Here is a 24,666-nt window from a genome sequence, read left to right on the forward strand (position 1 = left end):
TCGAATAATAAAAAAAGAGGCGCTTGAGCCCACAGTACAGAAGGTTCATGGTTTGACACACCCAAAATAATTTGCACGTAGCGACTACGTGAAAAACTACATAATTTTTATCCAATTGATTTTCACGTAGCTCCTACGATTAAAACATGTGAACACGGCCCTAATAAGAATTGGTGCTTCATGAATGTCATCTAAAATTTACGTGAATTTAAGATCGCAAGATGCAATTTGGTTGGAAGGTGGAAGTTACGTGAAATAAATTTAGTGTTGAGGTGTTGTTTTAATCAGTTCTATTGTTCCTTTTACTTATTCATACTATTTTAAATCATTTTAAATAAAATATCAACCATAAATTTACGTAAAATTGTTTATTCTGCATGCACATTATGATATTAGGCACTTATTCACATGAGACTAACCATTCACTAAACACTCACTATAATAAAAAAAAACACCAAAGTCTACCTGTGACCGACTTCTGGGTCGTAGCTGTTACGGGGTACTGGGCGCGGAATATTTCTCCAAAGACTGTAAGTTGCCATATTGCATCCGTATTCACTGCTGCTGTTACTAATCGTAGAAATTGTGTTGCTGTGCCTGTAAGGTTATAGTAAAAAGTTGAAAATGGATATGATTTTGCCTCCTGCAACCTTAACTCACCGATAGACGCATCCGTGGACCACCAGTTTTGCCACCTCCGACCTCCCAGGGAAAGCCCTGAATGCCTTGGTTCTCCAGCCGCTGCAGGATTGTGGCACATTAAAACTTAAAAAAATCAGCAAGAAAACAATATGCTTTTTCTAAAATTTCGCGTAAAGTTTGTGGGGACAGAAGTAAACAAAGACTGAGGAATGGTCGAGTACTGCAGCCACGGGTCGTTTTTTTTCTTATAAGAATCGCGTGCTTCACGATCGTTAAAAAAAGCTTAAAACGGATTTCAAATCATCCACATAGACTTTACGTGAATTTCATGAATCGTCTATGTGGAAGGAAACAAGTTATGACACAATCACATAAAATCGATAGGACGCAACAAAATCTTCGTTTACGTGAAAAATCCCGTAGAAAAAATTTCTATATTATTTTGGGTGCAAGACTTGGCAGTATAGCGCAGACACCAGATACCCAGACTGACCACTGAAGGCTGATTTTGGCGCTTGTTCCGCAGCGCTATCTACGGGTTATCGTGAAACTAACGGCCACATACACAAAAGGATTTTTTTTACACAAACATAACTTTTATTGTGTACATATTTAAACGCTATTGATATGTCACACACACATTTGCATTGTGCTTTTTGTTTTTATTTTACATCTAGAGATGAACACGGTCGTTTTTGATTGCCTACTTTTGGTAGAAAAAATAACACGATATGGTTAAAACACCACTAAAGAACCATTTTTGAATTAGAGCGCATTAACCAAATGTGGTTAGAATTCAACCATAAAGCTTATAAAAAATACATCGACTTCGACAGAATCGTTTACACCAGGAGAAAAAATAGTCTCCTATTTCCAGCAAGTTTGTAGCATTTTCGATAGACACTTTGAATGTCTACTAAGGCTTGATACCGTTGGGGTGAAAGAAGAGTTGATGGATCACAATTGATTTTGGCTTCTCGTCAATGCAGGTTGATGAATATAACTCAGATAATGTCGAAAAATTGATTCTAGACGTTATTTGTGAGGAATGCGCGCTACTAATAACAAATAAGTACACTCAGAAAAATACTATTATGTATGCCATAAGATTCTCTTATGAAGTGGCGCCATAAGAAAAATTAATGAAATTCATAAGATTGTCTTATGACGCGAATGAATTCTGAAGATGAACGCCTACTTCATTGAGAGGTTGTTGCTTTTCATAAGAGATTCTTATGGAAACAGTAGATCACTTTCTAATAAGAAAAATTCTCGATATTTCATGCTGAAAACATTCACTTTATTGTTTGCCAAATTTGTTTAAAATTAAATCCTTCATGGTCACCATCAGCAGCGCATCAACAGACGGCTCCATCAAAGTTTTTTTTTGCCGCATCTTAATCTTCGACCTTTCGTTTTTTGCCGATCAGCTTGCTGAAAAGTAAACAAATAATGTATTTTGGTTTACTAATATATTCAACGTTCACACCAAAAACATCAAATCGAACTTACCATTCCGGAGATAACAATAACATTTAACATTGAAGGAAAACTATAATAACTATGAACTGGCGATTGCTTCGTAGATGATGAAAAAAAACTGATGCTATGAATGAATGTGTTCATCATTTTTTCACAATACCGTTTCTTCTATTTTTCATAAGAACATCGTATGAAAATTGAAAGAATTTCATAAGTCTCTTATGAAAAATTAGTTTGGACGCAAAAAAGTGGTTCATAAGATGTATCTTATGAAATTTATAATAAGATTTCCTCTGAGTGTATCTTAACATGCTAATATCCTGTATGTTGGGACAACTCAATGCCGGTTTTAAACATCAGAGTGATGTTAGAAAAGCCTCTAAGAAGAAACAGAAGGAGAAAAGGCTAAATATAGTAGCTTTTTCTAAAAAGCTTTGAAGTCCGTAAGAAGAAATTGAATTTTAAAGAAAGTTTCGAAGTCAACAACCTGGAGCGGCGGTATGAGGTCTTAACACGGAGAAAAAAGACGACAGTTGATACAACAATTTGAGCTACTAATTTCAAATTTAATAGCGATTTTGAATTAAAATTAAAGAGCTTTTAATTCCATTATAAATATAGTTCATTTCTTTGATTTAGCTTAATTTTAACAAAATATTGGGTATCTTTGCGTCAGCGTGTAGTGAGTCTTGCAAAAAGAAGAAAAAAAGAAACAAGCTATTGAAGGTAACATTGGAAAATTTTGAAAAATTTACTTTTAATAATCTCTTTTATTTAATTTTTCTTCCTCTTGGTAAATCCTCACCAGAAGCGACTGAATCTGAAGAGGCAGAATCAATGCTGCTGGAAGAATCGGTCAAAATCCGGATGGGTAGCAGATCACATCGAATCTTTGGTTTCGTCGGGAAGCAGAACTGGACATGGCCGAAAAAGTTGAAAGCTCCTGAACAAGTTTCCGGCACGTTCCGGGCAGATATGGGACATCAAGACATTATAAAAATGATCCCGTATGCCGATCCGACTGAAGGGTTCATTGCTGATACCGGAGGCTACCAGCTCCAAGGTCAATTTGGTAAAAAAATTCAACTGCCAGCGTAACAAATTTCCCGGTTAGTTTTTTTTTCTGGTTTTGTTCGTATTCGTCAATTGAAACGCAGTTATTCATCTCGTTTGCAGGACGGCCGGACCGTACGTGCCATTTCTATACCACCCGGTGCCAGATGTTTGGATTTTATTTTTTCTGGACACTTCAGTTCAAAGGGAGACAAAATAAATAAATAAAATTAAAAATTAGAACAGCAAAACAAAAAAACAACACTAGAAATCAATCATAAGCATTAATTTAAATCTAGCATATTTACTACGTAATGCTTCAAACCAATTATAGAAATGTAGTTACATCTACTATACTGCCCCTACTTTCATAACAGTCCCATATGCAAAAACATACAAGCGAGAAAATCAGCTTCTTCTGTTTTGGCATATATTTTGAAATTGTGACCACAACTTTCAGCATAAATGAAAAACATTTGATGGAATGTGTTCTAGGTTGTCATAATAAATCGTAAAACCTGAAATTTTCGAAATTGGGTCATTGGTAAGGTCGGGAGCACCATTTTTTTCGTTATGGGACTTTTATGCGAGCATATTTCAAACCTTTTTTAAATCTACTCGCATAACAGTCCCATACAGAATATGTTTTTCTCACCAAGCTTCTTTCTAAGACTTAAATTTGATCATTTTTGATCCTTTAAATACAATTTTCATTAAAAGAAACATAATTTTGGAAAAATATCGTTAATTCCGGATTGTAAGTTGAATCTTTCTACGATTTTTGATAGCATCTGATAGTTTTTCGCTTAGGAAGACATTCCTTCCTTCTTACTGATCTGGCTTCGAAAACTAGGGTGCATAACTCGACATCAAGTGAGTTAAATCTTTTTTAAATGATTCAAAGCAATAAATCAAAGACTATTTCGCCGAAAGAAGCATTGAAAAGTAACCATATCCGTGTATTTCACATATGGGACTGTTATGCGGGTATATTCCACATGGGACAGCCACAAGTTGATATTTTTTTTCGAAATTTCTAGAACAAAATCTCTTTTTTTATTGTTTTATATTGAAGGTCTACGTTCAAAATGACGAACTGTCAGGTTAGATGAAAAATGACGAAAATTCATATGGGACTGTTATGCGAGTAGGGGCAGTATACCTGTAGTTGAACACATAAATTCAATCATAAAAATTCGTTGGAATTTATCATATGTACAGTTAAACGCTGAACAACAATTATACGATTATATTTAAATTTATTATATTTATTGTTCAACGCCGAAAATCAATCATACTACTGTAGTGTAGTCTATTATATATCTTGTTGAGTGCACAATACCGATCAGATAATCTAATATTTTTATAGTTGAAAGTTTGATATTTATAGTTAGCCGAGAAGCAATCAGAAATATAGTTCAATATAGGCGGAATATTGTTGAAAAAACTATACTTTATTCTCCGTGAATCTGTTGCATTCATCAGTGCATTCAATACTCATACAAATGATCTTTTATTGCAGGCAGAACAGCTACAAGTCACCCAAAACATAACAATCTGTTCACTTTTAACCGTATTCCGTTTTCAATTCAAATCTAGATATTCCTTAAACTTAATAAAAATACCTTTGCAGTAACAGTATTCTTATTTGAAAGTTGGAAACCTACCACCATAAACAACGTCCTTAAAGCCCTTTCTTCAATTACCACATTAACCCGTTCCATGTCCACAAAATGTCGCAAAAACGGTGGATGGTTCATGAGAAAGACCTTTTATCGTTGTATCAATATAAATGACCGTCTCTTTAAGCCCACATGCGCTAATTTTCATTCCAATACAATGTACAACAACGTATTAACGTACTGTATTCTCAAAAATATCACAAAATCACAAAAATAGTGAACAGGTAACATGGTCTTTTCCTTAAACCAAATTTGACACATCCAATCGATTACCCGTCCCTCAAAACTCCCATGTGCAAATTATTATCTCAATCCAATGTACCATAACGTCAATATTACTAAAACAGTATTTGATTGTATGGACGACTCCTTTTGCCAGCCCCTTACGTTAAATTTGTTACCTAAAATCGTCCCATCCCTTAAAACTTCTGTGTGCCTATTTTCATCTCAATATGTTGTATAATATCGTTAAAATCACGAAAACAGTGAACAGTTCATATAGACAACCTCCTTTGCCGACCCCGTACATAAAATTTGATACCCAAAATCAGTGAAATGGCAGGAATTGGAATATATGTATTACCTTTTTCTAAAAATTATTGCAATCCGCAATATGAAATTGAATTTCAAAAGAAACTCTCGAAGTCAACAACATGGAGCGATAGTATGATGTGTTGTTCTGTTGTATTTATCAGTGCATTCAACACTCCAAAAAATATTTTTATTGCAGGTAGTTAGAACAGCTATCAGTCGTCTTCTTTCAACATCGAAAGAATTCGGCACGAGTCCTTATCTTACAACAGCTATCGGTTAGGGCGGGGGAAATCTTCGACTTCCACCGTCTTCTGAGTAAGTTCCCGAGCCTTAGCCTTCTTGGTGATGCAGACCATATTCTCCGGTCCGAGCAGACCACCTCCCCAGTACTTGCGGATCTCCTGGTAGCGATCGTTGAAGTTGGTTTTGATGGTTTCAACCAGCTTGGACAGATTGGCGCGGTCTGATTTGTCCACCTGGTTCAGAGCAACACAGGTGCAGGTCTTACGGAACACCAACGTTCCCAGCCGGGACTTGTCCTTGATGATGCAGCACGGGATACCCATCTTTCGGGACAGAGCCGGCAGGTAAATGACCAGCACAATGGTAACAACATCGTGAGTGATCACAACCAGCTGAGCCTTCTTGTGCTCGACTAGTTTGACGAAGGTGTTGGCGCCCTGCCGCAGGCGGTTAGTTTTCTTCGCCGGAGGTTCCTCCTTGCCAGCGGCCTTGGCCTCAGCCTTAGCCTTCAATCGTTGGATCTTGACGCTCGGGTTTTCGGGCCGGTACTTCTTCAATAGACCGAACAGCAGCTGGGTCGTGTTTTTGTTTAGAGCCTGCGCGAACTGATGGTGAGCTATCACCTGAAAACGTCGACGATAAACAACACTGACAAAGTGTTTTACGCGTTTTCATTATTTTCTTTGGTCAAATTTCGAACCATTAATTGAATATCGGCCGTGTAATTGATTTAACCAATGGGTATAAAAAACGAACGTGAATTCGTCGCATCAAAATCAAAACATAAAACGAATTCACTAACACAGGCATACGCTATTTGACATTTCATGCAACGACAAGAAAATAAAAATTACCTTCGTTTGCATCAAGATAGTAATGTTCTTTTACCATTTAAAATTAGTTTTGGCTGTGTGGAAAAGTATTGAATTCGATAATTAATACAGTGAAATTATTGCTTATATATTTATATTGAAATGAACCTCATTTAAAATTATATTTTTTTGAAGAATGGATTCATTCTGTATACTAATTACTTTCGGACTATAGTTTAAACAAAACTTTTAATCAAAGAATTTGGTTAAATCTCGCGTGAGCTTTCATTACGTCGCATGAAACATCGTAAGAATTCATATAAAACTGCTGCAAACGTTATCAAAACAACTTTAAAATTTGAATTCCACATATAGAATGTTATCCAGGCTACAAATATTCTAAATGGAGAGAAATTACGACTAGTTTATGTCAGTTTTTTTTTGTATTTTTCGTAACAAATCTGTTGGTTTACATTTTGTTTAATTCGACGTAATGAAAGCTCACGCGAAAAATGTCAAAGGTGAAAAATGTTTGGAAACAAAAATAAATGGATTTGAAACAGTGAATATTTGAATTCAGTGGATATTTGCCCTTGTTTATCAAAAATAAAAATATTAGAAAAAAGTTAAACGGATAAAGATGGAAAAAAATTGTCTAAAAAATAAGGCTTTTTAGGTAAAATTTCCCCTAGTCCAGAATTATGCTAAAAAGGTATCTGAGGTTATATTTTTAAATCAAAATTTAAGTTTTAGTGAAACAACCACGAACACTACCAGCAGCAAATAGGATAAAAGAGCATGCCAATACATTCGTCACATTTATTATTCTACTTCAATTTTTTCAATTAATTCTATTAACATACATATTATGTAGTTTGTTTTTTTTTGTCGTAGTAAAGTAAATCAATCAAATTAAGACGAACAATTCAGAACACCATGAATTATTTGATGCGGACATTATAAATTTTAAACTGTCACTGTCGGATAAATTTAGAAATCAAAAATGAATCCCAAAACAATTGCCTCTCAACTAAGGATCGGTATGACGTAATGTTTGTATTTTTTCATCTAAATCGATCAACGGACATTGTTTGTACAACATTAATTTCTTATCATGGTACAGTAAATTAGAGTAAACAATTCCACATTGAAGAAAAAAACCTAAGTGAAAATGTTTTAGAAAGAATTTCAAATACTAATAGGTGATTAAATCAAACCAGTTTTAATTTGGCTTGTTAATTATCAAGTGCATTTTTTTTTCTTGATGAAGCACAATGGTTTCACGATGCCCCGATAGATGGCGTATGGTTTTGGGCGATTTGCAGTTGTATGGGCTCAACCGCCACTGATCAGTCTGGGTATCTGGTGTCTGCGAGTATAGTCTGTAAACAGCTACACAGACTGGCCATAGTCCTATTTGCCGCTGGTAGTGTTCGTGAAATTATGCAGGTTGATTCACCAACACTTTTCAGTTTTGGGACAATTAACCTCAAAAACGACCATGTGCGTCGACTGGCTGCCCGTTTTTTGTACCAAGAGTTTTTGAGGTTAATTGTCCCGTCTCATCTGTACACGCTCAGCAAGTGTGCGTAAGAAATGTCAAAAACAACTCTATTAAGCAGAAAGAAGAAGAAGAAGAGCTTCTTCTTCAGAAGGAATTCAAGCGTGAGTTTTCAAAAGGACGTATGTCGCAAAAGTAAACAAATTGAGTTACTGTTTGCACGGTATAGTAAATTTTATTTTCTTCTGTATGAATTAACTGTTTGTACAAAAAAAAAAAATAATATGCCGTTAGCTAAAAAAATATACAAACGACCTATGTCATCTTTTCTCAGTGTTTTCGAAATTCTTCTTTACACCTCTTTTTGGTAAAACGACGCATCTGTCAAAACAAATAATATCGCACACACAGCAGATACGATCGCAGCAAACCGTCGTATGCGTCAAATCAGATACGTCGGTTTTTTCACATCATTGCAGATGCGTCAGTTTTAAAATAATTATTATTTTAAAACTGACGCATCTGCAATGATGTGAAAAAACCGACGTATCTGATTTGACGCATAATGAAAACAATTTGTCCAAGCGACGAATCATAAAGGGTGTATGTAAATATTAAACTGTCACAACGACGAATCATTATGGCGTATGTGAAAAAAAAACTCAACAATACAGTGTAAAATATTTTTTTTAACAAATTCACTAGGAAACAGCAAAAAATCCAGTATGCTCAAACCTATAATTAAAACATTATTGTTTTTCCTACAGCTGCCATGATAAAACTTGATTCTAGATCAAACAGCTTTAAATAGCATTTATTTATATTAACATAATTTTGTCCCTCCTTTTTCTCAGATTTTGTCTGATGTTACATACGTCCTTTTGAAAACTCACGCTTGAATTGAGAAATTCCAGTTCAAGCCTAAACAAGCAATATTTTTGCAAAAGAAAAAAGTGATATTTCGGAACCAATAAATCTAAAATGTTTTTACAGGAGTTTGAATTAATGGACGAGGAACCGGACTTCTCGAGCGCTAATAACCAAAATCAGGTTTGCACAGCTTCATCAAGCACTAAACCAGCAGCTGATTGGATTTTTACAAAGCACGATTTGGAATATTTGTATCCTCGTATCGAACATCAAGTAAAAGAGAAAATTTTTAATCCGATCAACTCCGTTTTGGATGCATACTGGCCTGTGTATGTTAACAGTTTCAAGGTTACATCTCCCGAACGAGGTACCTGGTATGATGAAATTGCCAGCTATTTCGCTGTACATGGTTTGATTACTAGAATGGTATATTTTCATGATGCCGACGTTGAACTATTTCAGTACCAACAGAAATATCAGGTCCTCGACTTTTTAGTCTATTTCGTATCAAAGGATGATGCCGAAAGTGCAATCAGAAGATGTCATCGTCAATTACGTTACGGTTATCACCTAAACGTAGCCTGCGGCCGCGTGCGAGCGCAACTTGTTAAGAAAAGATCTCTCATGTTCACTGAAACCTCAAATATGTTTTCGAACACATACGCATCCAAAACTTCAGGCTTAACCATCCCTCTGGAATTCCATGCGGAATCAACATTCGCTCCATTTGGCACTGTTGATTTTATCACACGTTACTCTACTACACTGTTTGCAATTGAATTTGAATCTAAGAAGGAAATGGGAAATGCTCTAAGAAGTCAGATGAACTATGCACCTGTTAAATTTCGTAAAAAGTGTTCATACAAGCAGCGTTTTGTTGAATACGATGTTAGAAACCACCTCAAGAAGATACTGTATGAAAATCCAAATTTTTTGAACATGATGCCTAAACCACATATCATGCAATTCTTTTTGCGTGGGGAAAATCCGATAACAGATTTAACGTGGCGAAATAGTTTAGTTCCTGTACGATCATTATATGGCATGCAACAGAAAAGACTCCAGCGAAGGGAGTGCCACTTCCGTCAAAAATTAAAACGTCAAGCAGAGAAACTGCTAAAGCAAAAAAGCGAAACATCAGTTTCTAATCCAGAAAATAATTTGACATCAAACGTAGAAATACAAAGCGGAAATTCGAACCCGGAATGCGTTGAACATCAAACGAACCCTCCTAACGAAGAATGTGCAAAATCGGAGCAGAACTCTTACCCAAAGGAGGAAGACCATGCAAAATTGGCATACCAAAAAGAAATTTCAGAATTACAACAAAATTGGAAAAATGAAGATGAACATTTAGCCGAAAAGGATAAAAGACAAAAACTTGTAATGGCAAAGATAAATCAATATCTCAAAGCTCGTTTCTTGCCAACAACCTCCCGTGATTACGTTCTTAAATGCCGAACAACTAATGTACCCACAAAAAAATCAAAAACGAAGGCTACAAAAAAACTGGACACATCGAATAATGTTATTATATTCTTATAAGTAAACAGAAAGCCTAATTATCATTTTAACATTGACAAATAAAAACTTTAAAAACAAGATAAAAATGTTTGAATTGGTGTTGTAATCCGGGGTAGCACGTAGCGGTATTGTTGTAGGGTGTTTCACGCCCTAACAATGGGAATGAACTCGAAATCTATTTTCCGTTTCTAACACTTCAAAATAGTTGATCCGTGCTTGAAAAGTCGAGTATGTAATGAAAATGCTTCTTAAAAATTTCTTCTTATCTTCTTTTATCCATCTATAATTTTCAAATCTTGAAATGTTCTCACTAAGAGGACGTAGAACTACCGATAAAGCCGTAAAAATTCATATCGATACAAAAATCACGGTGAAAACCTTTTAAAGAATCTCGGAATCTCAAATGATATGTAATTAACTTGGATATATTTTGATAAAATAAGACGCAATGTAATGCAGAATATGTTGTCCATAGAATCTGAATAGATAGGCTTGATAAATCCAAAGCAAGCGACTGTACACTCCGATGTACCACACAACGTTACTTATGTTGAAATGACAAAAACTCACCTTTTTGCAGAATGGCTCTATAAATGATTCGTTTTTTGAAAATGTATTTCTCTTTGAATCTTCCACAGTCCTCATTGTTATCATTTGTCATCTTTTGACCAGTTTGGTAACTTTGTAAGCCTTCTTGTTCCAGAGGACTAGAAAAAATCGAAAAAAAAAACAAACATTAATTTTCTTTTGTTTTGAACGATTGCAGTTATTGGATAGGTATAAAGAAGGGAAGGGGTGGGTGAGATGCATGAAGTTTGAATTAAATATAGGTAGGTACCTTTTGAAAGATCCCAAAATACGATATTAAATACATTAGTTTCGTAATCTATTGAGTTTATTATATTTCAAATTTGTTATCATACCATGAGCTTACTTATCTAATATACATGCATGAATATTTTCCGCTTAAAGCCATGGATGCCAAGTTGGGTCCATACGGCATAGATTGTCCGAGTTACTTGCCACCTGCACCAATGTGCTCATACGATTAACTTCCGTATTATCGAACCGGGCCAAACTGTTGAGTCTGGTCATGATATTACTAACGGCTTTATTTACGCTGCTAATAACTGTTTCGTTGTCGATTTCAATAGCCGTATTTTCCTGGGAAAGATCTGTATTTTGATCAATCAATTTTTCATCCAGAATTCGTTTTTTCTGAACGGCTATGATTTCATCTCGGAGAATAGCACGTAGAATGGTTGGTAATTTATAGTTCGGTTGCACCAGGCACCGAGCGGTGGCAATTGTTGATGCCGTCAACGGCCCTGTTACTCCTATGGTGGATATGAACTCGACAATATTCGGAGTGAGGCGGAAAGGAATGGGCCTACTCACATCCAGTAGACCCGTTGTATCGTCGACGTCAAATTTGAAATATGATATATTCATCAGACCGGAATCTTGATGAAGATACATCATATCAGCATTTAATCTGGTTAGGTATAATGCATATTCTATCAAACAGGATAGCGATAATTGAAGAGTAAACTGCGTAAAAGAATAATATTAGTTTCACGAAATTCAGATCAATAGATTGAACTTACCATTTTTCTAAACTGCCAATAGTCGGTGGCTGAGCGGAAATTTTTTACCGCCCAATCCTTAAGTAATGTTTTGGGAATCATAGTGTTTTGCACTTCTCGCAGTATATCTCTCAAAACAGTATGGTTCGTTTGTGAACCACGGGCTTGAACCTTGGCCAAACGATCGTAGTATCTAGCAATTGGTGCATCATGCTCAATGTTCATTTTGGAACAGCCGCTTTTGTAAATGTCGAGCAACGAAACACTTGATGGATTGTCCTCTACGAGTCGCATTTGAGGGGAAACGGCCACGACGCGTGGTACTGTAATATGGAGGAACCGCTTTGATGTTTCCTTTTGCTTAGCAAGATAATTGTTAAGCATTCTAAGCAACTGAAGAACTCGTTCTTCGCGTCGTGCGTCGCCTAGACCGGTGTCATTCACCACTAAATAGGGATAGATTTTTCCATTGGTTCCTCTTATATAGAGCCTGCGAGCTGCTGTGTTATGCTTCTGGACGATATCTACTCGCGGCATAAATCGGGCGATACGAATGTGATAATGCGAATGCTTGGGTAGTAAAAGCTCACCTGGCAGCTCTACTTCTGCAGTTTTCTGACTAAAATTAGACAGAAAGCGACATTTCTCTTCAATTAGGAAAGACCTGCAAAGACAGACACATTTGAATATGGATTCAATCATTAACTATTTATCTACTAAAGGACTCACTTCGGCAATTGTTTGGTTTTATTTTCCAATATTTTGATCCATATCTTGAGTTTATTGATCAAATTATGTAGTTTTGTTGCACCTGGTTGCGAAAAATCGAAATCGCTAGTGAATTGACCTTTCATTTTTTGAAAAACTGGATCCTGAACAGTAGCTTGAGCTCGCCTTGCTAGCGATTCGGATGCCGCCGATGAAAAGTTTGATGACACTGAGCTGGATATATTTTCTAAAAACGAAAAAGGAAAATGATAATTCGCAAAACAAAACTAACATCATTCAATGTAAAATTACCTATTCCAATACCAAAAGTAGAAACCAATTTCTTTACAAAATTCAATGTATGCTGAGTGATAATAGCTGCATTTACTGAGCAGCGATTTTCAAATGCAATAGCATAGCATTTGGTTAGACCTTGTCGAAGTTGTCGCAACACTTCTTCGTACCAGTTCTCTCGGAACCAAACCATCTGGTCTACAATACCTTCAAGCGAACTGAGAACAGTGGGGTGAATATCTCGCTGTAGATGCATGATTTTCGAACATCGCCACATGGGTGGTGTGGCGCGAATGGGAGTTGTCGTTGATTGCATTCCACCTGTTACATTTGCACCAGCAGATGGATTCGGCTGATTTTGATCAGTAACACTCGGTCCCGGGTTCGAGCCAGGCGCTCCTACTGAAACTTGTTGGCTGCCTGAACCTCCAGGTTGTGTAGATATAGTAACTACTTGACCAGAACCAACAACAGGAGCAGCAGTTGATGTACCAGGTTCTGTTTTAATTGCCATTTTTTGAGCAGCAGCCGATGCTTGTTCTACGCTTTTGTATCTTTCTCTTTGTTCAATTTTCAATGTCAGATAAAGCGTTCGAATCGGGAAATAAACAGCCTGTGGAAACATTCGACCAACTTGACTGAGGAGGTTTAAAATAACTGTACCTTCATATTGAACTAAGCAGCACAATAACTGTGGAATCCATGGAACCCATTGTAAAGGAGGAACACCGACGGCATATTTATCCAGTGCTTCAAGAAGAGATTTATCCTCGTCGTAAGACAGCAACCATAAAACTTTTGCGAGATACTTTCTAGATTTGCTTTCGTTTTGGTTACGACAGGCATGTAGGAAACAAGTCATAGCCGATACGCCAATGTTTATTTGTCTAGGGTCTCGTGTAAATATGTGTTCTAAATAATCACCCCACAATGCCCAAGCCTTTATTAAAGTGTCATGTAGTTGGGTAGCTGCACTGAATGCTTTATTTGCTTCTTCCGAGCGACCGGTTTGAGCCAGTAAGAGACCTTTAAGTGCGTAGAATTCTGCAGTCATTTCCTTCGAAAAGTAATCCAAATTTGTTGGCTCGATCACTTCTAAGGCCTCCGAAAGCTCAGACCGACTATTGACTGCAGCCATTTGCAGACAGCATTTCACCTGTTGCCGGATTTTTTGGAAACAATCTACGACCGGCACTGATGGAATCGTGTAGATACGATATAAAGAGTCTTGACAAACTCCAGTCAAATTTTGTTTGCGTGCAATTTTACCAAAATGGATAATCGTTTGCGCCGAAGCGTGAGCACCTAACATACACGGTCCATTGTTGTCTCCTTGTTGCTCAAGATGGGATGTTATAATTTGATAATGATGCTGACGCCAAGTGAAAATATCGCTCCAATGCGACAAATCATCGGCTATAACCGGGAGACGATTTCGCCAAGTTTTGACGATAGCTTTCATATCGTGTAGTGACGAACTTCGATTTTGCAACAACCCTTGATGGATTTGACTTGCTTCCTGGAGTTCCATAATCTGCTGAGATGCCTGTAATATGGGCAGGTGTATGTGAGATACAATTGGCGGTAAACGACGCCACTCACGCATACAATAAGCAGAGGCCATTTCAACGTAACGCTCAACGGACGATGGATGCTGCTCTTCCTGATTCAGAATAGTCAAATATCCTCGATATAGATTGACTTTGTACCCAACTTGTTTGGGGCAAGATTGCTCCACTTTGAGAAGTGCTTGTTTCATAAGTGTCCAATCCGGTACTCTCCAAGCACTGTCCATAATCAGAAAAGAGTTTTTGTCTTTACTCAATTGTCCGTAATCCATAAGAATATCCCATTGGTTCAATTCTTTCGCACAACGAATCCAATGATTTTCCCACAACAGTAGTTCACTATTCATATCGGAAGGTGTGGTTCCATTATTAACATCTTGTTTAAATCTCGTCATTGCAGAATCATAAATACTCTGGGCTTCCTCAAAAAATCCAATCTGTTCATGTGCTATAGCCAAATTGGTTTCCGGATACTTGGCATACTTTAACCAAAGTCCGGCCCACAAATCTTCTTCGTGCAGCGATGAGTACATCTGAGAAAGAGGATCCAAAACGTAGGAACAATCTCGATTTCCTTCTTCATCGAATTCCACAAATTCGGAAAATGACGTTTCTTTTCGGTTCGGCCAATCTAATGCCATATCTTCGAGCATCAGCGTCATGCGATGCCAGAGATTATGAGCCTTGCCTAAATACGCCATCAAACTGGGTGGGAGATAAACGGGAGGGCTACAATGGGACAATGCCTCAACGAAAGTGTGAAGAGCACTAGGATGACAATCTTTCTGAATGATGTGGGTTCCCGAAGAAAGGAATGGAACTATTTCACGATCCAACGATTGCTGTTGGCCTTGATCCAGAATTGACCATAGCCTAGGGAAAACATCCAACCAAACTCTCTCAGCTAGATGCGTGTCCATGTGACATAGTTGAGCCGTTGCGACCAGCAACTGCTCAGTACGAACTTTTCGACTTGCATCGAGAAATTCTGCCTGTCGACTTATTAATTTTATCACGGCAGCTTGGCGATTTACCACTGGTCTTTCGCTTTCTTCATGTCTTGAAATATTTGAGTCGACACTCATATCCATATCAAAGGCATCCTCTTTGTCCTCAATTGGATCAAAGGTTTCCGTCGGGTCGTTCTGCAGTGAAGTGTAAATAACGAAATTTTTCTTTTCATCAGATTCAGCCAAATTTATAACCTGGAAATGAAATAAAATACAATGATTAGGTTTTACAAAATCCGAAGGTTAATCATAAGGATTGTAATAGGATACGTTGAATCACATCACCACCATATGATAAAACGCAAGATAGTGTCATAGGCAAAATATCATACCTCTAAAATGTCTTTCGATTGAATAAATTACTTACCGAAGAAATACTGGGCAAAAGATGATTCTCATTGCTGTTCTGAATTTGTGTAGTGGTGTTGGCCGTCAAAATTAACAGTTCAATGCACTGCTTTATCCAATAGTGTTGCCCTATGGAATCCCACGCATGAGAGCATATAATATAGAGCAAACGATCGTGAAGACGACGCCGCATAGATCCGTCGAAAACTTCAAAGAACTTTGCTCGTATTTTGGGTTGATTGCAACGTAAACCAGCTAAAAATGCTGCCTCGAGTTTCGAAGTAAGTTCCGTTACCTTCAGTTGTTCGTCACGGTAAATGTAGTTAACAAGTTCTAAGAATTGACCGTTCAGTTCTTGGTCGTCAGCAAACCGTTTTTCGACATATTGCATCAGTTTGACCAACAAAATTGATTTTTCTCTGAGTGTTGGCGCTTGAGAAACCGTCACAGGGGTGTTTTTGTTTTTCATCCATTCTTCAATCATTTTAACGATGGCCTTTATAACCTTTACGTCGTTGCTTTTCTCTATCAGTCCTACTAGAATACCTCCTATAAACATTTTCCTCATTTCCACACTCATTACAACGACACGATTCTTCACTAAATCCAACGACACAACCAGCAGTTCCAGTGCGATAGAACCAGCGTTATTAGAAGCTTCGGCGTTACCGTTTTGAGCACCTGCAACTCCACCCAAATGTTCTTTAGTGAGTCTATTCAGCAAACGCATAAAAGGAATAATCAATCGGTCGATATAACTTTGATTATTTGTGCAAGCTGCCTTGAGGGTCATAAGTGTGCCGAATAGAGTTGAAGGATTAGCTTGCGGATTCTTTTCATAAGTGGCTAAACCTTCAAAAATCATTTTGCTAATAGTAGCATACAAAGTTTCCAATTCATCATGTTTGTGATGAGAATCTGTGGGAAATATAGACATCAGGCGAGTCAAAAGCCCGTGCATCAATTTTATGACTCGGGTGTTAGTACATGTTACACAAGCTGACAACCCACGCTGAAGAGGCCGGAATGTAGCCAAAATTTGTTCCTTTTTCAATACAGTTAGTAAAAATGTGAGCAGTTCAAGTGCAGTACAAATATTTCCAATATTGGGTTGCTGTCCTTCGATACTAGTGAACACTTTATCTAACCACGTTAGTTTCAAATCAAACGGTTGCTGCCAGACATCGGGTTTGATGGCCAATTTTAATAGCGTTACGCAGCGTCTTGACAGACTTTCACCGGGTGATATAGTTCCTGGAGTCGTGGAAACATCATTCAATTGACATGCCATACGGAACAAGAAATTTAATACAGCGTCGCAATGAGTTCTATCGATCGGGCGACCAGAGCCTTCAACTTTGTTGGTTACTGTGCTTGCAGCAGATGCAGTTGATGTATTCGGCGATGGCTGCGGATTTGTATCACCTGTAGCTAACTTCTTGCGGGATTCATCTTCCTGGACGGTTCGCTTAATTGCTCCACTTGGCTGTTGTTTGTTTTCAGTTTGCACTTTAGATTCTTCATCTTCAACCGTACCATCTGTTTCTTCTTTTATACGCTGTAGCTCCCACTTAATTATAACCTCAGCTAATTCGATTGATAATTTACGGTAATCAATAGTTGCGTTCACAGTAAATCCTAAACGCTGCATTGAGTTTATTATTTGTTGCACCAAATGATGCCGTACTGGATAGTACACTTTAAAGTGACGAACCAGCAATTGCAAAATGTGGAATAATTGCTGCATCGAATGTCCTTCTTCTACAAGGATTTTTTTAGTCCAGTGAGTCAACATTGTATTACCGTCTTCCATTCGCAGTGGCATGGCCGGTGTCAAGACTTCCAGAGCTTGTTTGACAACCGCTCTAGCTTCAACCGCATGGGCTTTCAATAACGAATGAAACACTTGCAAAACAATGCGTTTGTGAATGGCCAACCGGGCGATAATGTGACTGAGCAGGAGATGACCATGATAGCGTGCGGCAGGATCAACACAGTTTTTAGGCAAAAGACACGGCCAGGCAAATGTCATTAGGCGGCGCAGTTTGTTTCCTTCTCTTTTATTGTTGGCATCGCCATCGTGGATGTGCGGTGATGCGCGTTCCACTAACAAACAGGCAAATTGTAACAGAGCAATTCTAACAGAGTCTTCATTGGCAAATGGTTTCTCAGGATCAATTACTTTGTTGATAAACACCGACACTACATTGTTGTCGTCTTCCTGATAAGGCGCAGGTGGAGCTCCGACAAGTTTGTTTCCTTCACCTTTTTCAAAACTAACAGCGAAACTTGGTATGATGACCATAGTGAGAATTTTGGCTTTCAGATCTTGTGATATTTCCTGGTTTGAAAAACATTCAACAAAGTGAAAGAAAGCTTTTCGCTTCCAATCTACTGTGTAGCTCTGACAAACTGTGCCTTGAAGGAAATCTCGGAAAAATTGGAAATCGGGAATAAATCTTAAGCAAAGTGCTCTTAATAACTGGAAGAGGAGAGGTATTTCAAGTGTGTTGTGCGAAAAGTACTCCATCAATATTTTTGCGACCAAATGCCACATATCGCAAACGACGGACGTTTGACATGACTGAAAATATAATCACATAATTATACAACTGTACGTTAATATATAATGAATGATAAAATTACCTTGTACAAATCATTTTTCCAAATTGTCTTCAGTGCGACAATAATATCCGTTTGTGTTGAGATCCATGGACTGTCAAACTCTATAAGCGTATGAATAATCAAAATAGCTTGACGTTGTGCTTCATAACGATCTTCATATGGTTTTCTGGAAATAATATCGGGTAAAGGTTTTACTTAGCAAGCATTATGGGAAATATTATTTAAGTATATACGCACCCCTGGGCAACAACAAGGCTTCCTTCGGAGCTGATCAAAATCAACTGAACTAGGCGTGCGCTCTTTTCTTGAATAGCATTCCGGAATGCTTGACCTTCTTTGTGTTTGAGCAAGAATATCAAGAATCGATTCCATTGTGCATCTCGTATGCTTACATCACTCAGTAATAGTTCAATCGTTTCTTTAGGAAATTTCAACAGGAATTTAACCAACGGTGGACGATATGGAGAACAAGGTTCGATCTGCAAAATTAAAATAATTAATTAAATCAAATTTAAAATCGATCAGTAATCAGACTAACCATTAGACTTTTTTCGGTTTGTAATATCAGCTTGCATAAGCTCTCGATGAATTTGGAAGACGCTGCAGGAATTTGATGGAAAATACCAATTATCGTCACTATCTTCTGTTCGGTTTCCCCTGTTTTCAGTGCCGCTAAGAAATTAGACCCTTTGTTGGAAGAAATTGAAGTTTCCAACAGTTTCTTAACTATCTGAAGTAATGAGTCGCATAACTTTTCGTTAAACATTGATGGGAATAGTTGGGTCAAGTAAGACAACCGTTTGGCTCCATTTAGCGTAAGATTGCGATGATCACCCAATTGCATCAACAGTGGCCGGATGCCAGCGTGTATCTAAGGATGGAGAAACATATGAACAGTTTTGCTCCAAAAACATGAACATTTACTTACCGCTTCTTTGTCAACTGTACAACCTTGCAAAAAGTTCTGCATACATTCAAATGCCGCTTCTTGTAACTCAACGTTGTTTTTCTCGAGTGCTTTAAACAGAATAGAAAATATTTTCTCCCGGCAACCGTTGGGTATGTAATGGCAAGCAGCAAGCGCACGCAGAGCACTTTTTCGCAGTGGTATTAAGTTGGTTACAGTTTTGTAACAATCTAGTTTGTTGAGGGTGGTATCTTCTGCATCGGAAAGGGTAAGAACTTCATGGTAGAAGACCTTATGAGTCAGAATGTTTAGATCTATAAACGGAAAAATGATAGCATGAAACAATGCAGAATGAAAATCTATCCATTTACAAAAAACTATCGAATTTTACAACCAATAACAAAACTTACCAATCGTGAAAAGACGTGGTTCCAGGGTTGTGCAAAAAGTATTTCCGTCCATTAAACCAATTTGCGCACTAGCCGGCTGATGCCGTAGAAGGTGTTTTTTTGGAGGAATCATATCTACTAGCACCTCTCGATGGGGGTTCATAACTTCAGTTACCGTTTTACCTTGTAGCTCGGCTATCAGTTTCAACGATGCCATAGCAGTTTCTCGGACCAGTGTATGTGGACTGGTCACCTGACGCACTAGTTCATGAATTACATCGTACATTGCTTTTTTCTGTGTTGAGATAAGTTCTTCATTCTTGCAATCTCGATCCAAAGGGGTCATGCATATTTTCAACATTTTTTCTAGATAGTTTTTAGCGTCATCAATAGCGCCGCTAGAAACTTCGCCGGTTAGATCCATAATGATAAACATGAAAGCTTTGAGAAACGTAAAAAGATGTTGATACAACCAACGCATAGCCATGTTTTGATAAAGAAATTTAAGAGCGATACAACCACCCATTTTTGAATACCAAGGACGTTCGTAACAAAGTGCTGCCATTTTTTCTGCTAAATATTGCATTATCGGTAATCTACAAGCTCTTTCTTTGGATCCCATGATGTTAGTTGCGGTTTCTAGTATCAACGCCATAGCCAAATTTCCTGGCTTACAAAGTTCTTTCTCCTCGTGTCCCATAATTGCTGCCAGTGCATCAATCAACACCAATGGATCTAACCCAGTGTTCATCTGATAATGCTTATGTGGGAACGGACCAGCTTGTTGGGCAATGGCCACCATTGTATAATGCCGAACGACGGCCACCATGGTTGGAAGCACTGATACCCGAAGTTCTTTAGTGGCAGCAGCCACAAACATTCCCGTTAACGCAGTAAGATGCGTTTGACGAACTTGTTTGTCCTGTAACAAATAGTGCGAAACGGTAGATATCACATTATTTTCAGTGAAACTTGGATGCATGAAAAGCTTTTGCAGTGTATGTTTATCGTCGTCCAAACATATGGATGCAGCCAAATAGCACCGAATTACTTCCCAACTTTGACGCCAATAGAAAGGATCCGTAGTGCTAGTCTTCAGTGCAATAAAAGCTGTTTCGATGACTTTGTCTACGGGAAAATCAATCGGTTTACGATGATCTTGGAAATGCGCGACAACAGCGGGTTGAATTGTTTCACTCTCTTGGTACATCAATTGTTGCGGCTCGATCATCATCTTTCGGTTGCCTCCTCCAAATTTACCAAGCACCCTAAACGCAACTACAGCAGCACTGTCTTGATTGCGAAGCGTACGCCATAATGCTTGCATTAGATCAGCTCGAACAGGTTGGATATGATCGTAGAGAAAATCCGGTTGCAAATTGTCAACGCAGAGTTCCAGCGTTCGAAGTCCCTGGAATAAAAATAATTTTACAATAATTACATCGAGTTCGCTCTATGTATTTCTTTTCCTTACCTGGCTAACGAGCGTATGAGATCCGTTCAGCGCAGATACTAATGGATCCATAAGCATTGGTAGATATGGCAACAGGGAAGACAGTCGCACCGGTACCGTAAGACAAAGTTCCACAAATAAATCTTTCATGTGTTGCTTATGAAAACCACTTTGTAGACGGTTTAAGCCCTCCAAAAGATTTGGTAATAACGGTAAAAATTCCTGGTATAGCAAATCGTGTGATCCCCCGCCGATGGAACGGAATAAAGCGCGCAGTAATAGAAAATAATTATACGGTTCTTTTGCTGTCATTGCAAGTTCCATGGAACGATTCACGATATTATGCAGATGGGGCCTAAGCATATGTTCATTTTCAGCGGCGAATAAACTTACACTACCAAAAACCAATTTGAATAACCGTAAGTAAAGGTTTGAACGTTCAATATTGGAACCCATTTCTTCCATACGGTCTAACAAATACTCTACCAAAACCGTTGCAAACAGTGGAGATGTTTTAGGGTTGGCCAGGAATGAGTTTGCGATAACTTGTAAAGCCGAATTTTTATACAATCTGTCCACCATAAAGTCGATTGTTGAAGCGAATATTTCCTGAAAATTTTGAGAGTCCATTGTTAGGAAAACGCCGCTGAAGTGTTCAAGAACTTCTTTTTCTTCCTTGGAACGTGGCATTTGCAGAGCTTGTTTTTGTTGAGGCAAGGTTTGAGGCATGCCCATGGCTGGTACGTTGATGGTGTATATATCCAAAGCTTCTAGAGCCCAATGGAACAAGTCTATAAAAATCAGTATTTCGCTGGGATTGAATAGTTTCGATGCCGGTAGAGTTTGTTCGTTACTATTGACTTTAGCCGCTGGACAACCCCAGGTAATGGTTTTCACGCCACACACAAGTGTTTTGACTAAGCTACGATATTCCATTACGTTCAAATTGTTGGGTTGTGGGAAACCAATACTCGTAAGTTTAAATGTATTTTCAGTATTTTCTACAGCCAAAAAATTTTTCTCGATAGAATTTTCTGTTGTGGCTGGTGTCTGTGAACCCTGTTGAGGTGTAGAGCCTGGATTAGTATTAACCGATGTACAAGATGGAGTAGAATTTGCAGCTGTCGTTCCCCTGTAATGAAAATTAAACATTACTCAAGTTAATAAGTGCTACTTTTCATAAATGTGGTACCATTTCTGCATTATTTGTGGAAGCTGCAACTTTGAAATCGTGTGAAACTTTTGAGTAAAAACTTTCAGCATGGTGATAAGTAACTCACGACTGGCAACAGGTTCAACGTCACTTTTTACACGAATGCATTCTACCAAATTAAGTAGTAGTTTGCAGGACATAGTTTGAATGCTAGTTGGAAGTGATTCATCGTGAACATTTTTGGCAAACAGATAGACCGCTTTCGACAGCGCTGTAAGCGGCAGATGCTGTCGAACGTGATGAACCAAATCTGCTAGTGTTGAATATGCCAGCGGACGTAAAGATTCATGTGTAGTCCATCCTTTGCCCAACAGTACATCCTCTTCAAACAACTTATCAATAGAGGAAACGAAATCTGTCGAAAATGAAAAAAGAAATCTTTATGTTTGTATATAATTGAATAAATGAAAACTTACGGTTTCTGAAATCTGTTGCTAATATATGTCGAGTAGCGACCAGCAGCTCTTTTCGCAGATGTGCAACTTCTTTTGGACAGCTTTCCAATAAATTAATCATTCCTTTAACCATCGTGGCAGCGTGATTCAAAATCACATCTTGAAACAATCTTATAATGTACGCTGAGAATGCTAGTGTTTTAATCTGTGCACCCATGAAATCAACGTAAATTTCCTTATTGAATGCCGGTGAGTTCCTAAATTTGATAACAATTTTAAAAATTTTTAAGATTATTATGTACAATTGATTTGTTTACCTATGAGCAAGGGGAGGTTGTAGAGTGATAGTGGTCATTATGAGAGGAACAAAATCGACCACTTCTTGATGCACGTTCGTTTTGTAGATTTGATACATAAGAACGACGATTATGGGTAGTTCCTGAAGCACCTTCAAAGAGTTTATTCCCTTTGGAATTAAATTATACTGAAAAGAAAAACAGTGATATAAAAATCATTAAATTATTTATATACGAAATACAATCTTACCGTTACAGTTGTAAGTTTTCCATCAATCGTTTTCTTTTCCACTTGAATCGGTGTAACAGTGAACGTATCCGGGAGCAAAACATCAAAGTTGATGTCTTTTAAATCTTTAAGCCGGATTGGTTGTTTTGGCTCAAACATTGTTGCCAAATGCTTAGGCAAATCCGAGTAAATTGTTTTTACATACGATAAAAAATCCTGTATTTCCGGATGAAATGTTGGCCTATATTGCTTGTGGATGTCGATAATAATACGCAAACACACCAATACATTTTCTTCGTTATCACTTTGTAGTAGTTTAATAGTGAGTACAATAATCGATTTAACGTAAGGTCGTATAAGATCGGATGTGGGCAAACGATGAATCATTTCAAGGATAAGTTTTCGCACTTGCTGTAAATTCAACTCGGAAATGAAATGCGGCTCGCCTTCCTGAAGAATTCGCAGAAAAATTTTCATAGAATGGTCCAAAAAACTCTGATAGCTACTACATTGAGTAATCAATTCAAAGTGTTCACTTAGCTCCTGGGCGGCCTTCAGCTTTATTTCATCTTTTGCTGACGGATCTCCAAGCATGTTGACAAAACTTCGAAAATGATTCATTTGTACCGAATCTACCACCTGTTGCGGCTGGGCCGCAGAAGTGCTGGGGGCGTATATTGGTGCGGCCATAGTACCTGTTGATTAGAGAAAAAAAAAGTATTTGTTGATAAACAACCGTTCGCAGAAAAAAGATCGAAAAAACTGCATTCGTTTGTTTACCAACAGTTTTCCGCCGGCGTGAAACAGTATAACAGTTTGTTCAAGTATAACAGTTAGTGATGTTTCATTTTTGGAACGCCGTCGTGGTCACCATTTGCAATTTTTTATTTTCCCGAAAAATGCTGTTTTATCGACAAGTAAAGCTCAACTTTCACTTTTGATCGTTAATAATGCACTTAAAGTACGTTTAGCGAGGGTTTTCAAACGAATTCGGTGATTTTTAATTCGTTTATTGCCCAAACTCTACAACCACGAAGTCCAATCGACCGAACGCTGCAAACAGGAGGAAAAATTTTGACAGTTCCGCTGTATAACATCACAGACTACACGCAAAATTATAAATATTTATAATGAAAAGGGTTTAAAGCTGGCTTCAAATTCTTAATTCTCAATATAGCTGTTAGTCCAATTTGTCCTGAACTGCATTTACCCATATTGGGGTAAATAGCAGTTGCACAAATTTAAAAAAATATCTCCAAAGCCTCTACAAAAAAAAACGAAGTATAGAAAACTTTACTTGGC

General features: G+C 37.8%; 3 protein-coding genes and 2 long non-coding RNA genes across 5 annotated transcripts; 2 read left to right on the forward strand and 3 right to left on the reverse strand.

Moving 5' to 3' along the window:
* Positions 1–349: 349 nt before the first annotated feature.
* LOC129745785 (uncharacterized) lies at positions 350–819 on the reverse strand. The gene is made up of 2 exons (XR_008737183.1): positions 661–819; positions 350–597 (listed from the first exon to the last, which is right to left on the reverse strand). It is a non-coding gene; the product is annotated as an uncharacterized LOC129745785 (long non-coding RNA).
* Positions 820–2,803: 1,984 nt separating this feature from the next.
* LOC129745784 (uncharacterized) lies at positions 2,804–4,849 on the forward strand. Its single transcript, XR_008737182.1, has 3 exons — positions 2,804–2,850; positions 2,933–3,233; positions 3,301–4,849. It is a non-coding gene; the product is annotated as an uncharacterized LOC129745784 (long non-coding RNA).
* Positions 4,850–5,380: 531 nt separating this feature from the next.
* LOC129742521 (60S ribosomal protein L7a-like) lies at positions 5,381–6,298 on the reverse strand (the record flags this gene model as incomplete). Its single annotated transcript, XM_055734429.1, has 1 exon — positions 5,381–6,298. A coding segment is annotated over one exon (636 nt), but the record flags the coding sequence as incomplete, so codon positions are not given.
* A 2,547-nt stretch (positions 6,299–8,845) lies between these two features.
* On the forward strand, positions 8,846–10,408 carry LOC129746492 (uncharacterized). Its single transcript, XM_055740154.1, has one exon. It carries the CDS (start codon positions 8,931–8,933, stop codon positions 10,362–10,364), a length of 1,434 nt encoding a protein of 477 aa, XP_055596129.1. The 5' UTR covers positions 8,846–8,930; the 3' UTR covers positions 10,365–10,408.
* An 812-nt stretch (positions 10,409–11,220) lies between these two features.
* On the reverse strand, positions 11,221–24,420 carry LOC129744053 (transcription-associated protein 1). The gene is made up of 16 exons (XM_055736382.1): positions 24,145–24,420; positions 23,386–24,059; positions 23,157–23,323; positions 22,861–23,096; positions 22,424–22,799; positions 21,253–22,363; positions 19,800–21,189; positions 19,411–19,703; positions 19,021–19,353; positions 18,720–18,961; positions 18,504–18,648; positions 15,877–18,441; positions 12,950–15,704; positions 12,659–12,884; positions 11,951–12,593; positions 11,221–11,894 (listed from the first exon to the last, which is right to left on the reverse strand). The coding sequence occupies exons 2-16, from the start codon at positions 24,052–24,054 to the stop codon at positions 11,310–11,312; spliced, it is 11,736 nt and encodes a 3,911-aa protein (XP_055592357.1). The 5' UTR covers positions 24,055–24,059; positions 24,145–24,420; the 3' UTR covers positions 11,221–11,309.
* Between the last annotated feature and the right edge of the window lie 246 nt (positions 24,421–24,666).

This window comes from Uranotaenia lowii, chromosome 2 (genome assembly GCF_029784155.1).
Source record: "Uranotaenia lowii strain MFRU-FL chromosome 2, ASM2978415v1, whole genome shotgun sequence".
NCBI lineage: Eukaryota > Metazoa > Arthropoda > Insecta > Diptera > Culicidae > Uranotaenia > Uranotaenia lowii.